We start from the raw sequence: 27,499 nt of genomic DNA on the forward strand, positions 1-27,499 counted from the left end.
GTGCCCCTGCTACTGCCCTGCCCAGGACACGCTGTCACCTCCTCTCTGTTCAATCACATTCAAATTCCTCAGGGCTTCAGCTTAAAAGCCACTTCCATCATGAACACATCTTCCATCTATTCAGAATTCTAGAGACTTCTAGCTAATCAATATTTGTAAAACATTTCTTCCAACTAGACATACATGGCTACTACTAAAATAAGTTTAAGAAAACACATTTGTACTCAGTAACTGCTTTGTGTGCATGTAGAATTTAGAGCCCTCTTCCCTTGTTCCAAGGGTAGAAACTGAAAAATCATATCTGGCCTTCCCTAAACCTCCCCAACACTGAGTACCCAGCACACAACTGGACATACAAAAATGTAGAAAGGCAAGGGTATCTAACGTTCTACTGGGCTACCACAGTACTATGGTCAGTCACATTTCCATAGAGCAGATCATTTAACCATCATAACCGCTGTGAGGTAAGTATAATTCACCACTTAGGGAACTAGGCTCAGAGAGGTTGTGTTTATTGCCCAAAGTTACACAGAAGGTAACAGGAAATCTGACACCGAAGCCATGGGCTTTCCTTTATGTTGCCCTGCATGTGGCCATGACTTTAGACTTAGCCCTGAGAAATAACACAGAAGAGTCAATGGTGTTAGGGGTAGAATCAGGAATCTAACCAAGCCTGACTGCTTCCTGACGTTGGGAGTACTTAGCTGTGTAGCACCCTCTGGTAATAACGATTAGTGCTCACCCTTCACTAATTACCCCAACCCAGGACACAGGACACCCCGTGCACCTCTACAGTCATCTTGTCCAACCAACATACCAGCAACTAGTGAAAGTTTTTACCCTGAATTGGGTGTGTTACCTCCACATAAGGAAGATTATTACATATTTACTTACCCAGGCACTTTTCCCCTTTACTTTCTTTTGAAAGATAATTCATCCACCTTTCATTCCCTCTCCCCCAAGGGCATTCAGCTTGTCACCTTGACCTCTGGAAGATGTCTGTTTAGAGAGCCTGCCTGAGTATTTGCTTATTTCAGAAAAGAGTATGGCAACAATTATCAGCTGTAATTGGTATGGCCTTATAAAATCCACACTGGGCTTTCCAGGGACAAGGCAGTGTCTAGTTAAAGCTGGATTATATTGACATATGCAAAGATGGGGATGCAGAGGGCTTGTGCTTGTGCACGAATCTGTGGTTCCAAGTCATGCTGAGGTTAACAACTACACAGAAGCTGTCTAGCCACCAATTGTAAGCACTTACTGCATTCCTGGGACTATACAAGGCACTATGAAAGATGACAAAAGGTGTGAAAATCACCCTTGTTTTTAAAATCCTAAATCAACTAATATTTTTCATAATCTACATGCGCTTTCCATCATTCACTACTTCTTTGGCTGAAGATTTTCTAGACTAAAGAATTACTGGGATAAGGAGGATATCCACCTGTCTTATTCTGTCTAGGAGATTTTTGGAGAAAAAAATGTTCTCCTAAGATATACATAACTATGTGCTGCCAACTCCACTCCAGAAGCTCCTTACCTTCCTCCAAAGAGCTGATGCTCAATCAGTGTTAGTTGAATTAAATATAGATAAATATAAAACACATTTTTACTAAACTGCCAATTCGCTGAGTGACAGAGAAAAGCTGTTAATGTGTCTTCTTTGCAATTTTTACAACCAAATGTGTATTCTATGGTTGAGAAACCCTGATATTAAGTGCACGTTACTGTGCTGGTATTAAGCTAGTGTCTCTCTGCTCTATATTCACCTTTCCATATTCCACTTTGTAACAGTGGGGCTGGGACTCTGCAAGCCACCATATATCCTTTTCCAACCATCTCCCCCATTGGGTTCTGACAGTAGAACGTAGTAGAGGGAGAATGGGAGGCAGAAGGCAGGAGGCCAGCAGTTGGTTCCAGTTTCTGGGTTCTTTCCACACTCCCACCAGCCTCATCACAGCCCCTCAGAAGTATCAGCACCACTGGATGGCACCCCCTTCTCAGAAGTCTCAGTTCTGTGGGAGGTGGGTTCTGGGGGGCACGTCCTCTAAGCTCCTGAATCCCCAGCCCCGGGGACAGCACTCTCTCCTCAGAGGTCTCAGGCCCGCCTCCTCCAAACATCTAGGTCCCAAGAGCCCCAACCTTGGCCCACCGCTCCCCCAGCCAGGGGGGCACTAACTTGTTTCCTGGAGTTACTATCTCTCCGATAGCTCAGGATTCCCTTTTTGCCTTTTCAGGCTCCTTATTAAACTCTGTCTGCTAAAATAACTGGTGTAGGTCTTGTTCCCTGACTGGATCCTGAACTGATACACTTATGCTCCTCAGAAATCAGCTCTGTGTAAGCAGATCCTGGCCCCTTTCATAGCTGGTGCTCCTCCTGCTCGCGAGAGGCCCCTCCTGCTTCTGTGGACGTCTTCTCTCTCCCTCCCTTCCTCTCTCTCTCTTGAACGCACACGCACATGCACACATGCGTGCAAAAATACACTCAGAAGCTACTTGAAAGATGCATGCTAGCCCTTTTCAAACAAAGGTAAAATGATTTCACAAAAAGCGTTAACCCTAATCCTACACCCCACACCATTCTTTCAATAAAATTTTTTTTGAACATTTACTACATGTGAGACCCACACTAAGATGAAAGCCACGTGGTTCCTGACTGCAAGGAACTCACAGCCCAGAGCTCCTCAAATGCTTCTCCCGATACAGACGAAAACAAAGATAACAGAGCTGAGGTTCAGTCCAGACTCTATCAACATCAGCCAGTGGATGGCTCCTGAGGAAACAGAACCTCCCGCTGTAGACATTTTTTAGATTTTTTTTTAGACTTCTGTTACTTATTAAGCACTCTCCATGTGCAGAGCACTTAAACTTGGCCTCTGAGGATCACAAGTATGCTTAGCTTTTTTAAGGCTCATAGGACAAAACTTTTTGGATGACAAATAGAACACCTCAAAACACCTGAGTACTTTCTTTATGCCAGCTTCTATTCTTTCTTTTTCCCCTAGATAATCTGCCATGCCCTAAATTAACCTATTTCATTCTAAGAGAAAGTCCTATGCTACATGCCTTAAAATTACATATACTTATATCTATACATATGCGTATATATGTAAACACACACCAATATATATTTTTTTAATTTAAAAAAATCCTGAGATCCTTCTCCTCCTCCTCTCAATTCCATTCCTCTGCCTAGGAAGACAGTTCCAGATAGAATGGACTTTCATTTCTTTGTAGTCAAGTCCGAATAAAATGGCTTTCTATTCTATACAATAAGAGCTGGGCACCTCTGCTTTTGTGACTGCACAAATAGAAGATGTGGATTGTGGGGAAAAAATAATAATACTGTATATGGAATGAGGAAATGTGAGAACTTCATATTCTAAATGGAATTCTTTAAGCAGAAAAAAATCCACAGCAATTTTTTCGGTCCATTTTACTCTCTTATTTCCCTTCTCTAGATAAGACACAGCTGAATTCCTCTAGGCAGCAAAATCACCGCCTGAGTGATTTGGCTGTGAGTCAATCTGAGATGAGCTCAAAGCCAGCCACAACCTCCAAACCCATCCTTGTCTGAGGATGTTGTGAATACATTTTCAGATGTCTTCTTAGTGTCTGTGCCGGTTAATCCTCAGAGTAACACTGTCCTGGCAAAGCCTCAGGCAGCCTTCTGCAGGTTTTACCCCTGGACTATGCACAACAAAAAAGCCAACAGGTTGTTTTTGTTGTCTCTGCTACACTCCTGGAGGTCTGAAGGGAGCAGAGAGGAGCTGGGAGTGTTAGCCTTTTCTCCATGCACGTCTGTCATCATCATAATCAGCCCCGTTTATAGCGTTCCTATTATGGGCAAGACACCATGCTAGGTGCTCTACAGACATTAATGCTAATGATCCCAATAACCCTTCAAAGTAAGTATTAATGTTGTTCTCCATATTTATAACATGAGGAATTTGAGAGTAATAAACATTAAATAATTTGTCAAGGGCACTCAATTTATAACTGACATAGATAGTGTTCAGACCAGATATATTTGCCTCCCTAGCCTAAGCCAAACACTGGTTGTCTATTTTGTAAACTAATTCTCATAAACTTCATCAATGAACTATGCAAAGTGCCAACCACCCAAGCAACAACAGAGTTAGTGGTGGCTGATTAACTGTAATTAATTTTTTGTTACCTGCTTTAGAGAGAGACTGTTATTTATAGGATAGCACAAAATTCCAGGGTTCTTGACACTCATACACATTGTCTATAATTAGAGGTACAGAAATGTATTTCTAGGCTTGATATGATAATAGTGCCCGTGGAATCCTTTTGAGAGTCATTACAAAGTAATCTGGGGGGAAATATAGTTGGATGAGTAGAAGAAAGCATGTTCCTAACTCAACCATCCACATGTAGATTTGAGTGATTCAGTTATGAGCTCAGAAATTGGTCCCACCAAAAGGAAAGACATACTGGTGCAAAGAATAATAACCAGCAGTTAAACTCCATTTTGACACCTGAAACAAGCAAGCATAGTCCTACTGAACGAAACTACAGAATTGGGATCACAGAATCAGAGCTGCAAGGGCCCCCGAAGTTCATTTACTATTTCCAGTACAGCAGAGTAGCCTATTTATTAATCATTTCATCAGCTTTTCAGCCAACTTGAATTGTCCTAACATTTTTAAAACTCCAAAACTTAATCTATATTGACGCTTTTTTATTTTAAAGTGTTTAGACTTGTCCATTTTTCTTTCTTAAGTGAAAATGTTGGATTCCTCCTTAGTAGAGTTGCTCCTATTCTCACAATGGGGACCTAAACTTTCCAGACCTCCTGTTTTCTATACTTCTCAGGGAGAAGAACTTAAAATAATCGTAAGTTCAGGATACTGAATGTGATGTGGAAAAACTTTACTTACTCATCAAGTAAAGTAAAAAACTTTACTTATTCACTTATATTTGCTCTTTGATACAATCATGTTCAATTCATATTAGTTCTTTGTAGACAGACATTTTAAACATTTGAGTGAAAAAAAAATCATCCTGTTTGAAAGGAGGTCATAAGTTTGGACCAAACTGAAGTCATTTCCAACACCTATTCATTTCCATAACGAGATTTCGGTGCTTTTTTCCTCAGCTCCATTCAGACATGGACAGGGGAGACGGATCCATCAAATACATCCTCTCCGGAGAAGGCGCAGGTGTTGTGTTTACCATCGATGACACCACTGGAGACATCCATGCCATTCAGAGGCTCGACAGAGAGGAAAGGGCCCAGTACACTTTAAGGGCTCAAGCCCTAGACAGGAGGACAGGCAGGCCAATGGAGCCCGAGTCAGAGTTCATCATCAAAATCCAAGACATCAATGACAATGAGCCCAAGTTCCTGGATGGACCTTATGTCGCCACTGTGCCAGAAATGTCACCAGTGGGTAAGGTGGAGATTTACTGATTCTCACAAACAGCACTTGCTCTACAGAAGATCCTCCTGTACATATGCAGAGAAGGAGTGTGCAGAACAGCTCATAAATCATAAAAAAACAAAAATGACAACCAAGTCCTTAGTCAGGCAGGAAGCTACTTAGACATTGGAATCAGCCATAGTAAACAATAATAGTAATAATAAGCCTAGTATGGTTATTCAGTACTGATTCTTAAAAGCAAAACAAAAGATAGCTGATAGATAGATGATCTATCGCTCATGCTTGAGTCATAAAGGAGAAGCATTTTAGTATGATCCAAAGAGCAATGAAAAGCCCAAAGGCTGTGTTGTCTTTACTGGTTATTAAGAATTTAAAACACAAATAATTGCCGTCCCCACTAAAGAGGTACAAGATAGTTGTTATGGAAGTTTGACCTAGAAGGGGGACCCTCCCAAGGAAGCAAACATAACATCTGAAAATGCTTTAAGACTGCCCATTCAGGATTGCATCCAGCCTGTAGCAATTCAACTTGAACAGGCTTCCACCTTCTCTCTTCCTCAGGGACCTCTGTTATCCAGGTGACAGCCACAGATGCTGATGATCCAACCTACGGCAACAGTGCTCGGGTAGTGTACAGCATTCTCCAGGGCCAACCATATTTTTCTGTGGACTCCAAAACAGGTATTTGATGCAGCAGTTGAGTTAGAGGTGTTTGCTTTATTCCTTAATAATTTTTAACCACTACTTATGACAGACCCAACTCTCCTTTTCAAGGACTCTCCAGGGAGAGTATTAACAAGAGAAGATTGTCATAGCTTTAGGATTTAGAGAGAAAACCAGCACTGCCCCGGTGGGCAAGAGCAGCACCATGTATAGACAGTGTACAAGTCTGACTGGAGAGGCCGGAAGGCCTGCCTCCATGAAAGTACCTCCTTACTAGCCTTCAAAATGTCCTAGGACTGCATTTATTCCCAGGGATTAAGGTCTTTTATCACTCTAAGAAGACCTGAGAAGATTGACACATTAACCTGGACTCACTACAGAACTAGAATCATTGATTTTAAAACTAGAAAGAGCCTTAGGGGAGTCATCCAGTCCATCACTATTCACTTAACGGATAAGGAAATTGGGAATTGAGACCTAACAAGTGCATCTAGTTGTGGATAAGTCCCCTGACATGTGGTCTGATGTTCTTTTCACTGAACCACCCTGTACTAAGCAGAGAACGAGGTCAGAATGAATGGTGCCGGGACAGACAGGTTTTGATGAGGGAGGAAAGAGCACAGAGCATGGGATGTGGCCCCCAAACAGACAGGTGCTGAGTGGGAGGCTCTAACAGGGAGGAGAGCATAGAGAACCAGATGGGTAAGGAGCAATGTGCCAGAAAAGGGCAAACCAACAGAAGTTTGGTTTTGGTTTTTTGTTTGTTTTGTTTTGTTTCAGTTTTACTAGCAAGCTTTGACTACAGTATCTGTATGTTTTATCTATGAAGGCATCCCTTTAATACTTTTGGGTTGGGCAGAGTAACATCTTTATTATCTTGCATTGTGCCAGGCTTTCCCCCTTTGCATAAACATTACCATATCTGAGCCTGCCAATTATCTTGTGAACTCATGAAATATATGGAAGTAGTTATTCCCATTATACATACAGGAAAACTGAGCATCTACGAGTAATTAATGAAGAACTTGAGTAAAGAAATATACAGGCACAGAGGTAGAGTCAATGCTGAACACTCAAAGTCATCTCTTTATTTGAAAGAGGAAAAATACATTTCTCATTATCAACCTAATAGAATTTTTTTTCCAGAAGTCCTAAGGGGAACCAGGCATTCTGAAAATTATATCATAAAAGTAGAAAGTGAGTGAGTGCAAATTAGTAGGAGGAAAGAAAAAAGATTGCAGTTAGGGACTTCTATAAAACAGTAACTGACAATTCTACAAATGGGGAGAGGGAGAGTGAGGGGGTGCCCACGAGGAGGAAAAATATAGACAGGAAGAGGGCAATGTGTCCTTTATAGCTTCAGAGGAAACTTACATTATTTTGACATCTCCCAGGGGGCATCTTTAGTGTTAAGGTCAAAAATACATAAAAAGATAGTTATTGCTGTGTCCATGGGGCATTTAAAAAAAGAAAATGACGCATATTTCACTTTACAATGTTGTTACTACATCGTAATATATACATTATAGGAGTAAACTGGGGACAGCTTTGTGGCTCCCAGTCCCTTCCCTTTGTGTGCAAAAGGTCTATTTAGCCAAGAGTCATGTTGTAAACTTGTAGTAAACAAGCATTTAATCCTTGCCTAGAGTGTATAGAAGTCAACTTTTCTAAGTGGAAGGGTTAAAAGGGAGATAAAACATTACTGCACATCCTTGGCAGGATCAAAACAACACATTTCACTGGATTTTGATTTAGACCCCTCTTCTTAAATGAAATCGTATCAGCACACTACAATGGTGCTACTTATTGTCTGGGGAAGTTCATCCCTTATCATCTTAAAAATAAACAACTCACAGAGCATCTTTCATGTCCTAGCTCAAGGAATTCAGTGAAACACAGAGGTAAGCAGAACATAACAAAATAGAATGAATATATAACAAAAGGAAAATCAAATCAGAATTCAACCCTGCTAACGGTTATGGAGAGGCTGGAAAAAGTAGACTAGGAGTGAGTTGCCTAAAGAAGAGTCATTCGCTCCACAAGGGCTCTAGCAGCTGAAGAAAGAAAGAGCTGAAGGAAAATTATCTAAAATCATAGGTTTGCAGACATACGAGACTTTGTTTTCTGGACCCGAAGCCCCAGTTTTGGTGAGACAGAGCAGCCTGAAATTGCCTGTAACTGCGATTCCCCGTCTGTTCGAGAACCATTGCTGCCACCTCCTGTTCTCTCTTGGTAATGTTGCCAGAGGAAACAGGCCCTCTAACAGTATTTATTCACCGTTTGTTTAGGCACCGCACTTTTTTGAAGCTGCAATTCTGACCTCAAGTTTAATAAAACACAGGTGATTTGCATCTCAACTCTAGACATTAACAATGCACAAGGGAGAAACCTAGAAACCAATCTTAAAAAGTGGACTTGTGGTTTTGTTTTTAAAAACAAAGTCGTTTCTATCCTGCAGGTGTAATTAGGACAGCACTCATGAACATGGACCGAGAAGCCAAAGAATACTATGAAGTGATTATCCAAGCCAAGGACATGGGAGGGCAGCTTGGAGGATTAGCTGGGACCACAACGGTCAACATCACCCTCTCGGATGTCAATGATAACCCACCCCGCTTTCCCCAGAGTGAGTACCTAACCAATCAGAGTGCAGATCGCAGGCCAGAGGGACACACCTGTTACAGAGGTGAAAGAGAAAGACCAGTCTGAGTTCCTCTCTAAGTTCAATTATTCCTGGCTTCCTTTCCTACATTTATCATGCAATTCTCACATAACCACTTCCCTCCTGGGTCTCAACTTCCTACAGCGCTAAACCAGTGTTTCTCGCTTTTTTCGTTATTGCCTCCCTATTGGGCCCTTTTAGACATTTTTTCTCTTGATCACCATGCCCTGCACCTCCCATAAAATTAAATACTAAGGAATAAGATTTTGTTAGGTAAGGTTGAACTTTAGAAAGCCACAAACCATTGTGACATCTAAGATTTTTTTCACCTCTACCAATCAATTCACAAGCAGGTACGAAGCACCTGCTTTGTAAGGGCACCAGGCATGAGGGACTCAAGACTCTTGAAACCCAGTCCCTGCCCCTGTGAAGCTTAAAACCCACTTGAGGATTTCATGTTCTATATTCATCAAATGTTAATCAAGAAGCAGCATTTGCTGTACTGCTTGGTTAGTGCAGAATGAAGCCTTCATACTAAGATGAATGAAGGCTTCAGAGAAGGATGAGACTTCAACACAGGACTGAAGAAAATAAAGGATTTAAATAGGCAGAAAGGAAAACATTCCAGAAGGGGGAAGCCATTCATTTGTTCAAAAAATATTTGTTTCGGGTACCATTCTAGGTACGGGATATAGAGCAACATACAAAACAAACAAAATCTCTGCTCTCCTAGAGCTCATTTGAGTAGAAACCTGAATGTAAGAAAAAATCATATATATGAAGACCTGGAAATAAAGTTGCAAATGTAATTTTATGTTCAAAGACCCCTAAAATGGAGACCCACTCTTTAGTGTTTCAAATGTGTTATATTTCTAATGGAAGTTATTGATAAGTTTTTGAGCAAGAGAGAAACATAAAGGCTAATATGTACAGGATGGGTTGGCAGGGGTGAGGACTAGAAGCAGGGGAGTTTGTTAGGAGGCATTTAAAGGGGTCCAGATTTTAAGTGATAAGGACCTAAGGAGGTGGCAGAAGGAGTGGAGTGGGACAAATAAGAAAACATGGATTTCCTCCTCTTGATTTCTTGGCTAAGGGAACCAAGGCAGAGGGTGGAGTCACGATGACAACAACGTTTATAGTCTGGGCAACAGGGAGAAGAACAGAAATAGAAGATGCCTAGTGGAACTAGGGGCAGGGAAGGAGGAAGACAAATTCAGATTTGAATATGAAGTGACAGCAGGACAATCAGATTGAATGTCCCTTAGGAAGGTGGAAATATAGAGCTATGACTGTGGAATGGAGCCCAGGAATGGAGACGTGAATTGGATAAGCAGACGCCTAAATGGAGCAGTTGGAGAAGCGAGAGTAGCAGACACAATTCCAGGTGAAAGACTTAACCAGGGAAATCAGGTTAAAAAAAAAAAAACTAAACTAAAAACAGAGAGTCAAGGGTCCGGCCAGGTGGTGTAGTGGTTATGTTTGCGTGCTCTGCTTCGGCAGCCCGGGGTTCGCAGGTTTGGTTCTCAGGTGCGGACTGACACACCTCTTGCCAAGCCATGCTGTGGCAGCATCCCATATAAAGTAGAGGAAGATGGGCACGGATGTTAGCCCAGGGCCAATCTTCCTCAGCAAAAAGAGGAGGATTGGCAACAGACGTTAGCTCAGGGCTGATCTTCACAAAAAAAAAAACAAAAACAAAGAGTCAAGCCAAACTATTGGCTGAATAGCTACATTTTGAGTCAGCCAGACCAAGTGAGCCATCTATTTTATCTATGTAAATATAGGAAGAGAGCTCAAAATATTACCTGTAACTGATATACCCAAAGTCCCCATGAGATTTCATGAATCAAAAAGGCAGGATACTAGATAAGTATTTCACAAGTGGTGCAAGCAAGTAAGTTACTAAGTTGATTGGTTCTACAGTACAGAATAGTTAGTGCATCATGGAACAGTTTGTGAAATGTCATATGGATTGGTTTCTTATTGCTTTGCTGACCCTGTGGGTTCCATCTTGATTACTTCATGAATGGCTCACATTGTGCACGCTGTAGACTCTAGATTCTTGAACATCCTACCTTGGATAAACTCTTCTGCATTACTAATCTTCTGATTCCTCATTCTAGAATTCCATCTTCCTTCTTTTTTACAAGTATTACCATAACTGATGATGGAGTGTTGACAAAATGACATACCTACTATTTTATATTGAACAAGCTCAGTCACCTTTAATTGAACCAAGTATAATGGAATATCCAGATCTCAGGCTATTTATTTCTAACATAACACATCATGTGTAGAAATTTTATGTATATGTTTGTTTAAACACACAACACATAGCTTTCCTGGTGTGGAGAAAATTGCAGGCAGATACTTGTTTTTCCCAAAAGTTCTGTAATAGCAATGTCTAATTCATCAACAACTTTGAAAGTGAATGGGGAGATCTGAAATCCAAGTGCCTGCCAGCCTACTGCAGACATTAGCAATTTCCTGGCTCATATTTGCAACGAACAGGCATTATTTCTTCTCCTGTGCGAGAGAGGGTGCTGTGAGCTGGCTGGGTGCTGTCAGCCTCCCCAGATCTTTGTGAAATTTGAACCCTCATATCCGAGGCTTCCCTGTAGCTTGCAATGCATATTAGAATAAAAGAGATCATGTACACATTGAAAATGTGATTGTGTGATTTTATTTAGTCAGTTACATTATGATTAACAAAATAATGAAGGCTGTCAAAAAGTTGAGCCCCAGAGAAGGTAAGTTAGTGAAGATACAACTCTGTGGAGATGAAAATGAACTAAATTTAATTGTGAATTCAGGATATCAAGTTGAAAAGAAGAACATTACCAGCTCTGAGCTTCTTACATATTTGAGAACTTTTGCGGTGTTCTATTCTGGAACAAGAAGCAGCATCAGAAGTCCGTCTATGAAGAGGCCACCAGTGGGCAGAACCAGGTGCAAGGATACGTCGATGGACAACGCATGGAGCTGGCAGAGCTTGCTCTCTGTGGCTGTTCCTCCTCTATAGATCACTGGTCGCCATTCACTTTGGGCAGGTGGTCATAGAGATGGACACTCAGTACACTGACCAGATCACCACAAAGGAAAATGAGGGCATTTGAAATGTGAATAGAATAAATATGTACTTTGTGACCACAATGTTTGTCTAGCTTCCTCAGAAGTAACATTTGGGGAAATAGTTCATTTGGGGAAATAGTTCATTAGGAAGGACTGAAAGATTGGAAAGCAAGGTACTTCCTACCACTCTGAAGGTAGATTAACTGAGATAAATATTTTTGCTTTCGTCCTGTCCTACTCTTAGGATTATGATCAAGCTAGTTTGGCCCCTCCTTATCAAACACCCAGTACAGACTATGACCTAATACCATTTGCTCAGCTTCTTCGGATCTCACTTATTCATCTGTAAAACTCAAGTTTTAATTGTTGAACCAAGAGAAAGATGTTTTGCCCAGCATGCCTGATATGATGAGATAATGACGAGGCATTTTTTATAGTGACAGATTACAAAAATGAGTGTTCTGACCTTTCTTCACAGAACATTATCAGATGAGTGTGTTGGAATCGGCTCCAGTTAGCTCCACCGTGGGGAGAGTGTTTGCCAAGGACTTGGATGAAGGAATCAATGCAGAGATGAAGTACACTATTGTGGATGGAGATGGCGCAGATACCTTTGACATTAACACAGATCCCAATTTCCAAGTCGGCATCATAACTGTGAAGAAGGTAATCCAACTCCTTTTTCCAAATCATTTCAAAGGATGCTTTGAATGCACATGAGGAGTTAGTAAGGGCTATTGTACTATTGATATGTATTGCTTCAAATCCTCTGATAAACACTCTTTCCTATTATTAAGAAAAAAAAATCTCTTACTCCTTTTGCTTACATGTAAACACTGGCTGTGTCATTGTTTTACAGAAAGGGCACCAGGTCATGATAAAGATATATTATAAATATGTCATTTCTCCTAGCTCACTACTTAGCCACTTAAAAAACTGCTCTAAGCCACTTAAAAAACTGCTATAGCTTAATTCCCTAATGATGGTAATGACCTAATAAATATTTGCACTTGAATAAAACTCATTCTTTATCATAGTACACCATAAATAACAATAAAGAAAACTATAATATTATTTATGAATCAATAAAAACATGCAGGGATTTTTTTAATTGCTACTTGAAGATCCACAGATGCTAATTAGACTTGAAAAAACTTTATCAAACATAGCTGCTGAGGGATGTTATCACTTGAAACTCTTTGGCTTCATGATAAGTTACCAAGTTTTCTGAATATAAGCTATCGATTCTATGGCATAAAGCATATATGGATATATCAGCTGGAATATAAAACTTAAAAATTGAAGTTTTAACATTCTAATAAATATATATCTGATGAAATACATTAATTCAAAAACTCATTGATTTAATCTTCCGTCTCCTCCATTTTCAATACACTTTAAAACCCCAGATATCTTAAATTATTTGATCAACAAATATTTGTTTGATGCCTACCTACGTGCCAGGTACTGTTCTAGGAATTTAATGTGGAAAGTAAATAAAACAACGAAAAATCTCTGTCCTCGCGGGGCTTACATTCTAGTGAGAGGAAGAAGACAATCAAAATAGCAAGTGGATAAAGTAGTATATTAGAAGGTGATAAGTGCTATGGGGGGACGGATAAAATAGAACAAAAGTGAAATCAGAAGAGCCAACATGACTTCAAATTTAAATTAGGTGATTGGGATTGGCCTCACAGAGAACAACATTTATGCAAAGACTTGAAGGGGGCAGAGTCACAGCATAGAGTTGGGCAGGTTGACAATATACAACCTTGGGAGGTGCCCTATACATGACTTTCAGTGAGAACTGTACATGGCAGCCCTGGAGATGAGGGAGTGGGCATGGAGATATTGAAGAAAATGTTCCAGGCAAAGGGACAGCCAGTGCAAAGGCCCTGAGGTGGGACTCCAGAACAGTAAGGAGGTTTATAAGGCTGAGTGGAGGGGGAGACTAGTAGGAGAGTAGCTCAGAAAAGTAACAAGGGGGCCAGATTGTGTAGGACCTTGTAGGCTGATGTAAAGACTTTGGGTTTTACTCTGAGTAAAGTGGGGAACAACTGGAGGACTTCAACAGATGTGTGACATGACTGGACTTCCATTATAAAATAATTACTTTGTAAGCTGTGCTGAGAAAAGACCATAACGGGGCAAGGATGGGAACAGGGGAGACCAGCTGAGAGGCTATTGTGATAATCCAGGTAAGAGATGATGGGGACTTGGTCTAGGGTGGTGGGAATGGAAGTGGTGAGAAGCAGTCAGAATCTGGATATATTTTGAAAGTAGAGCCAATAGTATTTCTTAGCAGATTGAATAAGGATACAAAAGAAAGAAAGGAGTCAACTGAGCAACAAGAATAGAGTTGCCATTAACTAAGATGGGGAAGTCTGCAAGCAGAGCAGGTGGCAGGAGGTGGCAAATATTGGGATTCAATTCTGGACATGTTATGTTTGCAGCGTCTACCAGACACCCAAATGGAGATGTGTAGTAGATGGTTATAGGAGTCTGGAGTCTGGAGAAGAGTTCTGGGCTGGAAATATAAATGTGAGAGTCATAAACATATAGATGGTACTTAAAGAAAATAAAACAGAATGATATTCCAAGAGACTAAGCATAGAAGGAGAAGAGGTCAGTGAAATGAGCCTTGCAGCACCCCAACGTGAATAGGTCAGGGAGAAGAGCAAGGACAAGCAAGGAGACTGACAAGGAGAGACCAGGGAGGCAGGAGGAAAATCACGGGAGTGTGGTGTCCTGGAAGGCATGAAGAAGCTGTTTCCAAGAGAAGGGAATGATCACCTGTGACAAATGCTGCTGAACGTCATATAAGAACATTGAAAATTAACCAGATACTTTAGGAACATGGAGGTCACTGATGACATTGACAAAAGCAACAAAGTCATAACTTAGAATGTGGCACATGGAATAACTTTATTCCATGCTTTGCCATAGAGTTGAATTAACACTGCTTTAGAAGAGAAGAGAAGAGTTCACACGTTTGTCCTATGTTTACTTAAGGCGCAATCAAATACAGTAAAAGAACAGATATATCCAGCATTCCACCAACCAGAAATCTTTATGAACGGCACACAATGACCTCCAAATAGTGCAAAAAGCTGAGTTTAACTTTGGAATTATCACTTAAATCTGGACGTAATTTAAATATTGCAGTTTCTTATTTTATTCTCATTCTCTAAGAATTAATAACACATGCTAGAATTATAAGAGGTGACTAGAAATAATAATACCAATTTGGTATATCACATAGGTTTAAGAACATTACCCTGTTATATGGCATGCCTCAACTTAACAATTAATAATACATTGCTTACCACGACTGGTAACTGTAAACAAGGTAAAAACTCAAAGTTTTGGATAATTGTTTCTTTAATGAAAATATTCTCTTTAAAAAGTTAAGCAATCAGAAAAAGAGCTTTTGAGATTCTCAATATACTTTAAATTTTATTTTGTATCTTAAAATAATATACAAAGTAATTCTAAATAATATAATAACATTAATTTATCAAATTATTAGAATATAGCTTAGGCCTTATTACAAGTCATTCATTTAAAAAAATATTATTACAATTTTGTATCTGAAAGGAATCTCAAAACGTCTTTTATCCAGCTCCCTTACCTAGAGAAAAGATTAAACCTCATAAGACAGAACACTCTTTCATTGTCATTACTAAAACTATATCCATGTTTAATCAAAACATATATCAATTTTTCCAAGCTCATTTGGATTTCTCTTCTGAACTTAGGAGGTGCCAGAAAATGGAATTAAGAAAGAGGTCAATAAGTTGGGTAGATGGACAAGTCAAATATAATAAATACTTCAGAAGCTATCGACTGCTCAATCCATACCTTTGAAACAACATTCACTCAGATGCCTGATCTCCACCCATCTTCCTACTTTCTCATTAATAATGTCATATAAAATTGAAACAAAAGTTCTGCATTTGATTTATTTCCCTAAGGCCTATTATCAGTCTAAAAAGCACATACTTTTTCAAAAAGAGAAATTAAGTTGAACTGATAGAATTGGGTCTTCATAAAATGACACTGATTACTACCCAGTACCTTGGGTCTTTTTGGCTTTTAAGTAATCAATCAATTGATTTTTCAGTCTCTTAACTTAAATGCTTGAAAGATAACTTGAAATATATAATTTTCAGAATGTTCTTTATTCTATATGAGCATGATGTTATGCCATTCTCCAGTCTGAAGAATGTCTTCATCTTCCATCTTCCAGCATACAAGAAGCAATTGTTTTGAGTCCATTCTCCTCTTAGGCAGGCCACAAAAATCAAAACTTCCGTATTTCATCAAATCTAAGATGTCATGAATTGTAAACTCCATCATTGTTTTATATACCACTTTTAAAAAAAAATCTTGCCAATTTAGATGATACAATGCTTTCTTATTCCTTAATTTATAGCTATTGAAAAAGTTCTTGTAGGCACAGACATATTTACTCCACTAATATCAGATTTACTCCCTGCTGTTGTTTCCATGCCATTCTGTCTACACAACAACTTTTGTTTCAAGGTTGAATCATAATACAATCTTTTTGAAGTTATTTTAGGAGGCAATAAAGCTATACACATGTACTGCCAACAATGTGCAGAACTCAAGTGAAGTACAACATGTAGAGCTTTGACTAGGTCCGGCTTGCACAGTGACAACTACATCCTATCTCCTGTTGGGCCTACAGCAGTTGTACGGTGCCATCAATTGGAGAAACAACCCTATTTCCAAAATGTCAAAATAAGAAAAAATGTACATCTTAGAATCATTAATATACGGTAACATAAAATCTGTATATATTATCACTCAACCAGTACTTGTTAATACTCAGATTGAAAAAGTTTTTTGCACTATTCAATGCAACATTTTTTTGCTGCTTTTTTAGGTTTTAGGCCCTCACTAGGCACTGGGGCCAGATAAAAATCTGACTAAGTCATAGCCTTTGCCCTCGAGTCTGGTGAAAGGGACCAACATAGAAAGAAATATTTGTAATACAAAATAAGAAGAGCCATAATGGAAGAATGACAAAGTGCTATGGGAATAGAGGGGGGAATAATTAATTCTGCTTAGGGAGCTACATTATTATTTTGTGCCACAATTTTTATGACTTAATTTTCAAGGATATAATGGCTTTCCATTTTTGTGTGCACCAACTCTAGGAAATTTTTTGAATTTGGAACTTGAGTTCTCAGACATTACTACTCTTTGATTTACTATTATAAATATGGAAATAAGCAATTCTTTGATGTTAAAAAAATAAGTACAAAACTTTTCAAGAGAGAAAAGTTAAACATATATCAATTGCGGGCAATTTAAAGCTTAGGGTATTTAGGGCGATGTTTTCTTTCAATATTAAATAACAAAACTATTTAAGTGAGGGAGACAATAATCTTAAATAATGTAATCACTGGGTAACATTTAAAAGAAATTTTAACAATAATTAAAAACTCGCTCTAGTCTCTTCACCAGATGGTGCTAAAACAATTGGATATCCATATGCCAGAAAAAGAATCTTGATTCATACCTCACAGAAATAAACTCCAAATGGATAATATACTTAAATGTAAAAAACTAAAACTATAAAATTTCTAGAAGGAAACACAGGAGAAAATCTTTGTGACTCTGATTAAGCAAAGATTTCTTAGATATGACACTAAAATCCCAATCTACAAAAGAAAAAGTGATAAGTAAGACTTCATCAAAATCAAGAGTTTCTTCTCTTGAAAAGTCACTGTTAAGAGAATGAAAAGACAAATCACACATTGGGAGAAAATATTTGCAACTCACATGTCTGATAAAGGATTTGAATTTAGAATACATAAAGAACTCTTCAAGAAGACATATAAAGATATACAGACACATATAGTGATGCTCACTATCATTAGGCATTAGGGAAATACAAATCAAAACCACAATGAGATACTACTTCATACCCACTAGGATGGCTAAAATCAGAAAAACTAACAAAACGAAATAATGACAAGCATGTGGAGCAACTAGAACTTTCACACATTCCTGGTGGGGATGCAAAATGGTACAGCCACTTTGAAAATTGGTTTGGAAGTTTCTTATAAAGTTAAAAATATACTTACCATACGATCCTGCAATCCCACTCCTAGGTATTCACCCAAGTGAAATGAAAACCTATGTTCACACAAAAACCTATATGCAAATGTTCATAGTGGCTTTATTCATAACTCTCAGAAGTTGGAAACAACTCAATTGTACCTCTAGTGGAAAATGGATAAATAAACTGTGGTACATTCATATAATGGAATATTACATGGCAACTGAAAGGGAGAAACTACTCATTCACACAACGACATGGATGAATCTCAAATGCATCATGCTAAGTGAAAGCAACTAGACTCCAAAGACTACATACTGAATGACTGCATTTATATGACATTTTTGCAATAGAGATAGAACCATAGATCAGTGGTTGCCAAGGGGAGAGGAGTTGATCACAAAGGGGCACAGTGCAGGGGGTAATGGGGGTGATGGAACCATTCTATATCTTGATTATCATGGTGGACACACGGCTGTATACATTTGTCAAAACCTAAAAAACTTTACACTAAAAAAGATGAATTTTAATGTATGTAAGTTACACCTTAATTTAAAAAAATGAGTACCAAAAATCACACCAGATTAGAAAAATGACTTCAAATTAAGGAAAAAACAAATTTGTCTAGCTCAAACCTAACATAAACAACAGTTTCCACTTTGAGTTACGCATATTTAAGGAAAAAATTTTAAGAAAATATAATGTAATTTACCAGGAAAGATAAATGTCTAGATTTAGAGAACAAGTATAAATAAAATAAACTGGTATAACTATTCCTTCAAATATATCATAATCTGAGCAGCAGATTTCCCTGTTAATGAAAACCTTGCCTTTTGACGAAGAACTAGTGAGGCAGGCAGCCTAGTGGAAATGGCTGCTTGGTTTAAACGGGGATGGTTGACTCCATGAAAAAAGTACAACGTGTGGCACTAAGTAAATGCAGAACAAGTAGTAACCAAACAACAGCAACAGAACAAACAAAAATTATTTTTATTAGAATTTGCAAATAAATTTAGTTAAAGCAACTCTTACTGCTGTTTGTTTCTCAAAAGCAAAGCAATTGCTCTCTTTATAACATAAAATGTGCTTACATTCAGCATGTTTTATGAAAAAAAGCACAAGTGAATATTTAGCTAGAGAAATTGGTCATGGCCAAATTGACATGTGACTCTTAAGCTTTAGTAACTGCTTTGCCATCCACTGTAATTATTTTATAGGAATGACTTTCCATGATGTTTTTTATTATTGATGCTGTTTTGAGGTAACTGTTGCTTAAAACATTTAAACATTTTTGTCAGTTTAAAAAAAACATAATGGATTACTCCGAAGAGATAGCATTCAAGTTCACTTTCTACCCTAAAGTGTTATATTAATTTTGACATAAAACATCCTGAAGATAGGAATAGATCAAAAAAAGAGACAACTAAAAAAATTATGTTATGACATGGAATTTTACTAGACAAAGTTTTATGGATGCACCCTGAACAAGCAATTTAAAAATACAGACCAGCATTTCTACTCTGCCATTATGTAACCATGTCAGTTTAGTCCAGTCTTCTGAGCTCTCTGGGTATCAAGTTCTGTAACTGTAAAATGAGGTCTTGGATCAGGTTTTTAAAAGAGAGTATCTATGATAAACAAAATGCACTGAATAAACTAAATATTGATCTGACACAGTTCCCTGAGAACCCTTGTGAGGTGCTTATTATAGTTTCTTGGAAAAAATCACTGCTGCATTTGTACTCAAGAATTTTTTTATTAAAGGAAGAAAACAGAAAAGCCTAGGCCTCGGTTGTATGGATATTCTGAAACAGAACTTGAACTCTCTTTTAATCATCATGACATCTTTTGAAATAAACAAGCATCTCTAAAGATAAGGTAACCATGCTGATTAAGGAGTAGACATGTTCAAGTCGAGCTTGCCCAGGATACAGTGGCTTTCATAATCAGCAAATTGGCTTCCTTCACTATCTCTGATGCATCTAGCATCTTCCTTACCTTCTTTACCCAACTTGAAACTGACATTAAGACCAAGAACTATGGAACAAAGGAAAAATTCCCCTTGTTTTTCCCTTTGCCTCTTTTCCTCCATTTAATGAATTTGAGAATCTTCCCACCAGCCATCAATACTAGCCATCCTTTAAAACCTTGACATATATGCTCGTGGCTAATCAATTTTCCTGTCATTACTTTTCAGCCTCTGAGTTTTGAAAGCAAGAAAAGCTACACTTTAAAAGTGGAGGGAGCCAATCCACACCTGGAGATGCGTTTTCTGAACCTGGGCCCATTTCAGGACACAACCACAGTGCACATCAGTGTGGAAGATGTGGATGAGCCCCCTGTATTTGAACCTGGCTTTTATTTTGTGGAGGTTCCAGAGGATGTGGCGATTGGAACGACCATACAGATCATTTCTGCCAAGGACCCAGATGTGACCAACAACTCAATCAGGTTTTCCCACAGATTTCACCTTTTTCTTATATCCTGGAATCTTCCCTTCCCTGGTATCTAATTTTCTAGCACTATTTCCCTTTGCTTCTTCCATCTCTGGAGACTCTCCTCTTTCTTTAAGTTCTTCCTGTTTAAAGAACATGGGCTTGTCACATTATTTAGAAGTCAAGTATCATTATGTCTACAACTCACATTCAACACACACACACACACATATACCCCCCTTAGTTCTCAATCATGGCCCTACTGACATTTGGGGCTGGATAATTCTTTGTTGTGGGAGGCTGTCCTGTGCATTGTACAATGTTTAGCAGCATCTCTGTCCTCTACCCACTAAATGTCAGTAGCACCTCCTGAGTTGTCACAACCTAAAATGTCCTCAAACATTGCCAAATGTCCCAGGACAGGGAAGGAGTAGGGGGACAAAATCATCCCCGGTTGAAAACTACCAATTCAGAAAAAGCATAGACAGACACACAGAAAACAAAACATTAAAAACTGTCAAATCTTAGTGGTGAATACAAAGGTGATCATAGCACATTCTTTCAATTTTTATGAACCTTTGACATTTTCACTTTAAAAAATGGGAAAAAAATAACATATACTATATATATTTGCATATACTTTAGAAACAACAGACATAGAAACTACTCCTGTTGTCAGTGGCTTCAATGCCATGTAAACTGGCCAGATAGGGCTTTCTAGGGCAAGCCCACATATCAGTCTCTCCAAAGTGTGTTTTGAACTTAAAGATTCCAACCAAGATGCTTCCCCTTCAAGGGGGAGAGGAGAGCTGCTCTTACAAGCCATGGCCATTTCCCATCAACTCTGGAACCAAAGTGCAAACAGCTGGTGGACAGGTTGACACCTCAACCTTCCAGAGCAACTGCCAAGCCTCTGAAGCTTGACACAAAAGATCAGGATTCCAAGGCTGTTTGAGGCCATCTGTCACATTAATTGTTGAAAGCCACATGGTAAAATGGATCCGGGGCTTTAGTGCAGCAACACATTTTAAACACACCCCAATTTATCAAATGCCTTTTCTGTCAGTGGGCTACTTCTCTCACGTGGTGCATTTTGTATTTAATGAAAATGTGCTTTTGCAGTTTAATGATAATGGTTCTCTCCTGAGAATAACTATACTGGGGGAAATCTGCTTCCTCTGACCAATTAGCAAACATTTCACACTTTCAGGCATTAAAATGGCTAAAATGATTTTGTTTGATTCTGATATTTGATTTTTATAAGGCAACTAACCTTTCTGTTATGAATTATAACAACTTCACAACAGTGATATTTCAACCGTAAGCTTTTTAAATGTATAATAGGATGAGAAGAAGTTAGTGAAATCATTTTATCCCCAAAACAACCACAACATAAATAAAACAGATTCTATTATAAATTTATATTTTCAGAAGCCAAGAATATATGTATATATCTTCTGATCAATTAATTAATCTATTCATATTAGAGAAGACACTGTGGGGAAAACTTTAGAGAATAAAAGTTTAGGAGGGAAATGTTTGAAATAAAAGAAGCATGAGCTTGAAAAAATCAGATACCATTTCTAAAACAGTCAATCAGAATACCCAGTGGATACTTCCACATCTTCTTTCCAGATTCTGACTCTGGTCTCCTACATGGTAAGCACAGGAATTATGCTCTGTTAGGAGTCACACTACTAAATGACAAGCAAAAGAGACTGAATGCAGACAGAAAATACACACACACACACACCCATAGAGTGTATATGCAGTATTCAGGGCTAAAGACATATCTAGGAATGAAAGAAATGCTATCAGGCCTGGATCCATGTCTGGCAGGGAGCAAAATGAGGTACACAAAATGAAGGAATCTTGTCTGGCTAACAGAAAATGCTACTTCAGATGATGAGCCATTGAAAAGCATCAGTTGGCCAGCATGGCACAGCAGTCAGCATCAAGGAGGTACATAATGGAATGCCTGTCTGCTCCAATAGATCCCAGTCAGGAAGGAGTCAAGAGTGAACAGGCCAGAGGCAGAGAGCAGGGTCCACTGGGCCTTATTCTGGAGCAAGACTCTAGGTCCTGAGAGAGAAACAGGCAAGAACAAAGTGACAGCCACAGGCCTGGAGCTAACGAGACACGCGTTCAGGCACAGCGGACAACGCAGAATTCCACTTAGCACAACTAGGGATAATTCTCCCTCTGCATTTTGGTTGCAAAGAAGGAGCAGAATTCATATTGCTAGATATAGGGTCCCTGGCTCTTTGTACTGTCCCACAGGAACAAAGAATTGTCCCTGGACCCAAGCAGAACATTAGGGGTCCTGGACTCTCATAGGGAAAAGCACATAAAAGTCAACTCTCTAGCTATCATTTAATAAACCCATGTGGCAATTACTTTCCTATGTTATCTTTCCGCAAATTGCTCATTTTATCCTTATTTTTCCTATAAAAGTTATTTTCTTTTAAAATAATTTGCATATTTATAGCAGCTTGGCTATCTAATTTATCTTCTGCATTTTTATTACAAATAAATGAGATTTATATTCCTAAAAAGAAAATACATATTAAATCACCCAAAAATCAACATATCATTTGATGTTAAAATGTTATGGATAAAAGGCCATTTAACTTTTTTAAAAGTTTATTAGGACTTTTATAATCTCCTTTCTAGAAAGTTTATGGTGTAGTCAGGCATATAAGCTGGTCATCATATACTAGTAAATCCCAAAACTAAGTCTCCAGATTATACACATGAAAAATACAATGTTTGGATCTCCTAAATTTTTAATAAACGCTCGGGGAATTTCTGGCAAGCAAGAAACTGAACCATTTGGCAACTGAAGTAGGCTTCTGCTGGGTGTGGAAATAGCCTGCCCTCCTGTGCCATCCTGTGTGTGTGGATTTAGTGAGCCTGCCCACGATGCCCTACCTCCAAATCGCTCCCAGATTCAGAGAATGTCCTCAGCCAAGCAGAAAAGCGGGGAGCCCAAAGCACACCAGCTACTGCTCGCTGAAGGCAGCTTTGTTTGTGTATGTTATGCCTATTCTGCCCGTAGTAGGTGAGAATATTATGGTCAGAGAAAGGAAAACCACCTACATAATTCACTAGTGTGTCCCAATTTCCTCATTTTCCATCTGTAGCTACACCTTTAATTTGTTCTCCTGCCTCCTGAAAATTGGCCCAGTGTCCCATTCAGAGTAATGACTGCTATTATGGCCTCAATTCAGGCCCCATTTGGGAAACTGGGAAGGGATTCCACTCAATGAGGAGGCTTCTCTGAGGCAGGCTCGCAGTGTTTCCTCCTGGTGTCCCCAAGCAGTACTGCCATGGGTTCTGTCAGTTAGTTACTTCCATCGCTCCATCTCCCATACCATCTGCGACATTTGCTATGGCGTTGTAGGTTAGCGTGCAGAAAGCTGGTTCATCATAGGCTGCCTCTCCCCTGAGCATTATGCCTACAGCTTGGAGAGCTGCCATCAGGGTTATGGCCCCATGGGCGGAATGGTTGGCTTTTCTCACGTGTGGGGAGCAGAAAGAAAACACTGTCATGCGCCAATCAGTATTTTTTCCTGAGACAAATTCAACTCTTAAAACAGCCAGTAAACTTTAAAACTAAGTCATTATACCTAGAAAAAAAAATATTCCAGTTAATATTAAATGAACTTGGTAGGCATATTTTTTATTAAAAAGTCAACTGTTTGCTATCATAGCTTAATCTACCTTCAAGAAGAATTTTGTTTCCTTAAACAATTCCATACATTCTATGTGCAGTAAGGCAGCGTGGCTTGGTGATTAGGAGCAGGAACTGGAAACTGAACTGCCTAGGCCTGATTCCCAGCTGTGTGACCTTGGGCAAGTGACTTAACCTCTCCATGCCTCAGTTTTCTCACCTGTAAAATGGAGATGATAACAGTACCTACCTCATAGGGTTACTGTGAGGATTAAATGAGTCACTATATGTAAGGTGTATAGAGCAGTGCCAGGCTACAGTAAGTATTCGTTAAATAAAGCCACAAACAGAGAGAGGCATTAATTTGCTTCCTTAAATTTCCCAACTCTTGGAAAGTTATAACTGAAATGATTCCAATTTTTCTAGCCCTTAGTGGTCACCTTTCCATTTAATGCCTAATTCTCTGAACAGTCATCCTGAATCTTTGCCGGGGGAAAAAAAAAAAAAACATGTTTAACACAAAACATTTTACCAAATACATACACATGCATATACTGTATATATGTATTTATATATATTTGAAACAAAAGTTTTACCATCAATATTTACCTTTACTGCATGTGATAGTCTGGCATGCACATATTCTATTCTATTTCATTTTCTTTCAACACTAGTCATAACTCACCATATTGATTTCACTAACCCGCAGTTTGAAAAACAATGCACTAAAGAAACTGCTTACTCCCATCAAAATGGCAGTATCCCAATTTCAACAACTTTAAGATTAAACTGCAATTGCTGGAAACTTTAAATAGAATTTTGAATCAATATATTACAGTAGTTTATGTATATGTGTGTGTGTGTATGTTTCAAATCTTACCCCTGCAAATTACTAGCTGTGTAACTTTATGAAAGTGATTTAACTTCTCTAAGTCTTAGTTACCTTTTCTGTTGAGATAATGCCTACCTTCTAGATGTTGTAAGAATTAAAAAAGAAGCTATAAAATGTCTGGTATTGAATAAATGGCAGCTAGTATAATTACCACCCATTACCAAGGACTACATAAGGTTCTCAAGGATAGTTCTCATATCAAAATCCCTTATGGAAGGTTTTAAAAATATAGATGTCTGACCCTCTCTCCACACTTATTGAATCTCCCAAGATGGGGACCAGGTGAGATAACACAAAGAGTCAGATTGCCAAATCAGATTCAACAGGAATTATAGATCTTACCCAAGACCAAGGTAAATAATGACTCAAAGAATACAGACAACAGCAAAATATGAGCCAAGCATTCTTTCCTTGGGGAGGTCTGAAACTGTCAAGAGCAAGTGCTTGTAAATATCCTTCTTTCGCTGTGTAAGGATGCATACTGGTCCACACTGAACATGAAAAGTGTAAGCAACAGATGAAGTGCACTGCCTGAACAGGAGCCATTTTGGTTATGGAACATCTGCTTTTTATACCCCATTAATTACATAGCTCACATGACATCTTCCAGCAAGCTGCGCCCCATAAATTCATAAATTCCAGGCTTATTTATAATTAGCCACTTAGACAGACCTGGTCCACCCTGCTAAAAACATTCCATAGGTAAGGACTCTCCAGCTAGTAAATACCTTTATTGTGTTTGCCAGCAGGTCGGTCATTAGCATGTTTATAAAGGATTTGATGCAAATCTTCCTTTCCCAATAGGTGATACTAATTACAGGGATGGGAACCACTGAACTATACCTTTTACAGTTCCAATTTAGCATTTCAGAACTTATTTGAAGAAAATTTGTTTTGAACAAAGATATGTAGGGGTTGATATTCAGAGTGTCCTAAAAGCCTTAGGGCAGTTTTAAGCTTTAAATCACTGAAATTGATCTTTACACAGCTTAAAACTGCACTAATGCTTTGGCACGCTGTTTGATTTCATTTTATGAAGACGAAACTAAAGCAGTAATAGTTTGCTGTTGGTTTTTTGTTTGGGGTTGTTTTTGTTTGTTGAGGGGAGGGGGCTTGTCTTTGGACGTCATAAGACAACAAATGAAGCCTTTCAAGTGTCCATAACTCAGAAATAGTCATGTTTCACATGGTATGCACTAGTTCTCTCATGTAATGAGCTATAGTATGTCTATCCAAATAAAATGATGTATTTAATCTGTTTCTGCAGATATTCCATTGACAGAAGCAGTGACCCTGGAAGATTCTTCTATGTTGACATTACAACAGGTGCCCTAATGACGGCAAGACCCCTTGACCGGGAAGAGTTTTCCTGGCATAATATCACTGTCCTTGCTATGGAAATGAGTAAGTTACACAATAAACTGTTCTCCATATAGTACAAAATATAGACATTGTAGAAAGTGGAAGTTTCTAGAGCTCGTTAGAAGAAGAATTATATTCTTTACAAGAAGAAAAGGAAATTATGATTTATGCAAGTGAGTGAATGCATTTAGTTCAAATACTTCTTGCGCATCTCCTGTATACCTAATCCTGTGCTAAAGGTAAAAACAAACGAACAAAACATGCAAAAGCAGTAAAAAAATAGCATCCCTAAACCAAGGAGTTAGACTTCTATATGAGGAAAAGGGACAATTCCTGAGAAATCTAAGAGGCTTTCGATCTTTAATAAGATTGGGAATGCACAAATAGTATAAAGTATTATTATTGGATGAAAAGAAGCATTTATAACGTATCACCCACATATGATTTATAACATATCACATAGAGACATACAAGAATTTGAGACATCTTACAATAAAAGGCAGATTTATTAACATAAACTTAAAAGTAGAATGGAAAGTTAATAAAAACTAGATTAAAATATTTATTATAAACTTAACAAAAATTAGATTATATACAACTACATTTAATTTTTTTTGTAACACTTAGTGATGGTAAAGATTCAGGGAAATGACAGACCCTAACCTATTGGCAAAACTATGTACAGCCATTCAGGAGGGCAATACTTTTGCCAATTTGGCAATTAATCTTTTGCATTAAGATTCTCCAAAACATTCATACTCTTTTTCTCAGGAATTCTATTTCTAATAATTATCTTAAGGAAATAATCATAGATATCAACAAAGATTTATGCACCAAAATGTCCACTGCAATGTTTAACATAGGGGGGTAAATGGGAATTACCTAAATGTCTAATAATAGGAGTTTGACTAAATAAATTATGGTACAACTACACAGTAAAACGAGACTTATCACGTAGCTATTAATACCCATGCTTTCAAAGTATATTTCAATGACACAGGATAATCTTGCCCTAAAATATTAAATTTCTGAATTCAACTTTTTTATTTCACTTAACTGCAGTGTGTGTGTATGTGTGTGTGTGTGTATAGCTCGACATTTTTGGACACATATGTAATATTACATATATCATATAATAGGTATCTCTGGTAGTAAGACTGCAGATCATACTTATCCTCATGTTTTTCTGGAATTTTCATTATTCCTTCTATAAATAAGTACCACTGTTATAATGAAAAAAA

The 27,499-nt window shown here is 38.4% G+C and overlaps 1 protein-coding gene across 1 annotated transcript in view; it reads left to right on the forward strand.

Annotated features, from left to right (window-relative positions):
- CDH20 (cadherin 20) overlaps positions 1 to 27,499 on the forward strand; it is a 194,591-nt gene that overhangs the window by 151,495 nt on the left and 15,597 nt on the right. Inside the window, exons 3-8 of the mRNA XM_058557243.1 lie at positions 5,123 to 5,417; positions 5,970 to 6,089; positions 8,530 to 8,697; positions 12,284 to 12,471; positions 20,094 to 20,347; positions 26,164 to 26,300. Coding sequence (XP_058413226.1) covers positions 5,123 to 5,417; positions 5,970 to 6,089; positions 8,530 to 8,697; positions 12,284 to 12,471; positions 20,094 to 20,347; positions 26,164 to 26,300 — 1,162 coding nt within the window. The remainder of the gene's footprint in view (positions 1 to 5,122; positions 5,418 to 5,969; positions 6,090 to 8,529; positions 8,698 to 12,283; positions 12,472 to 20,093; positions 20,348 to 26,163; positions 26,301 to 27,499) is intronic.

Source organism: Diceros bicornis, chromosome 16, assembly GCF_020826845.1.
Source record: "Diceros bicornis minor isolate mBicDic1 chromosome 16, mDicBic1.mat.cur, whole genome shotgun sequence".
Classification (NCBI taxonomy): Eukaryota; Metazoa; Chordata; class Mammalia; order Perissodactyla; family Rhinocerotidae; genus Diceros; species Diceros bicornis.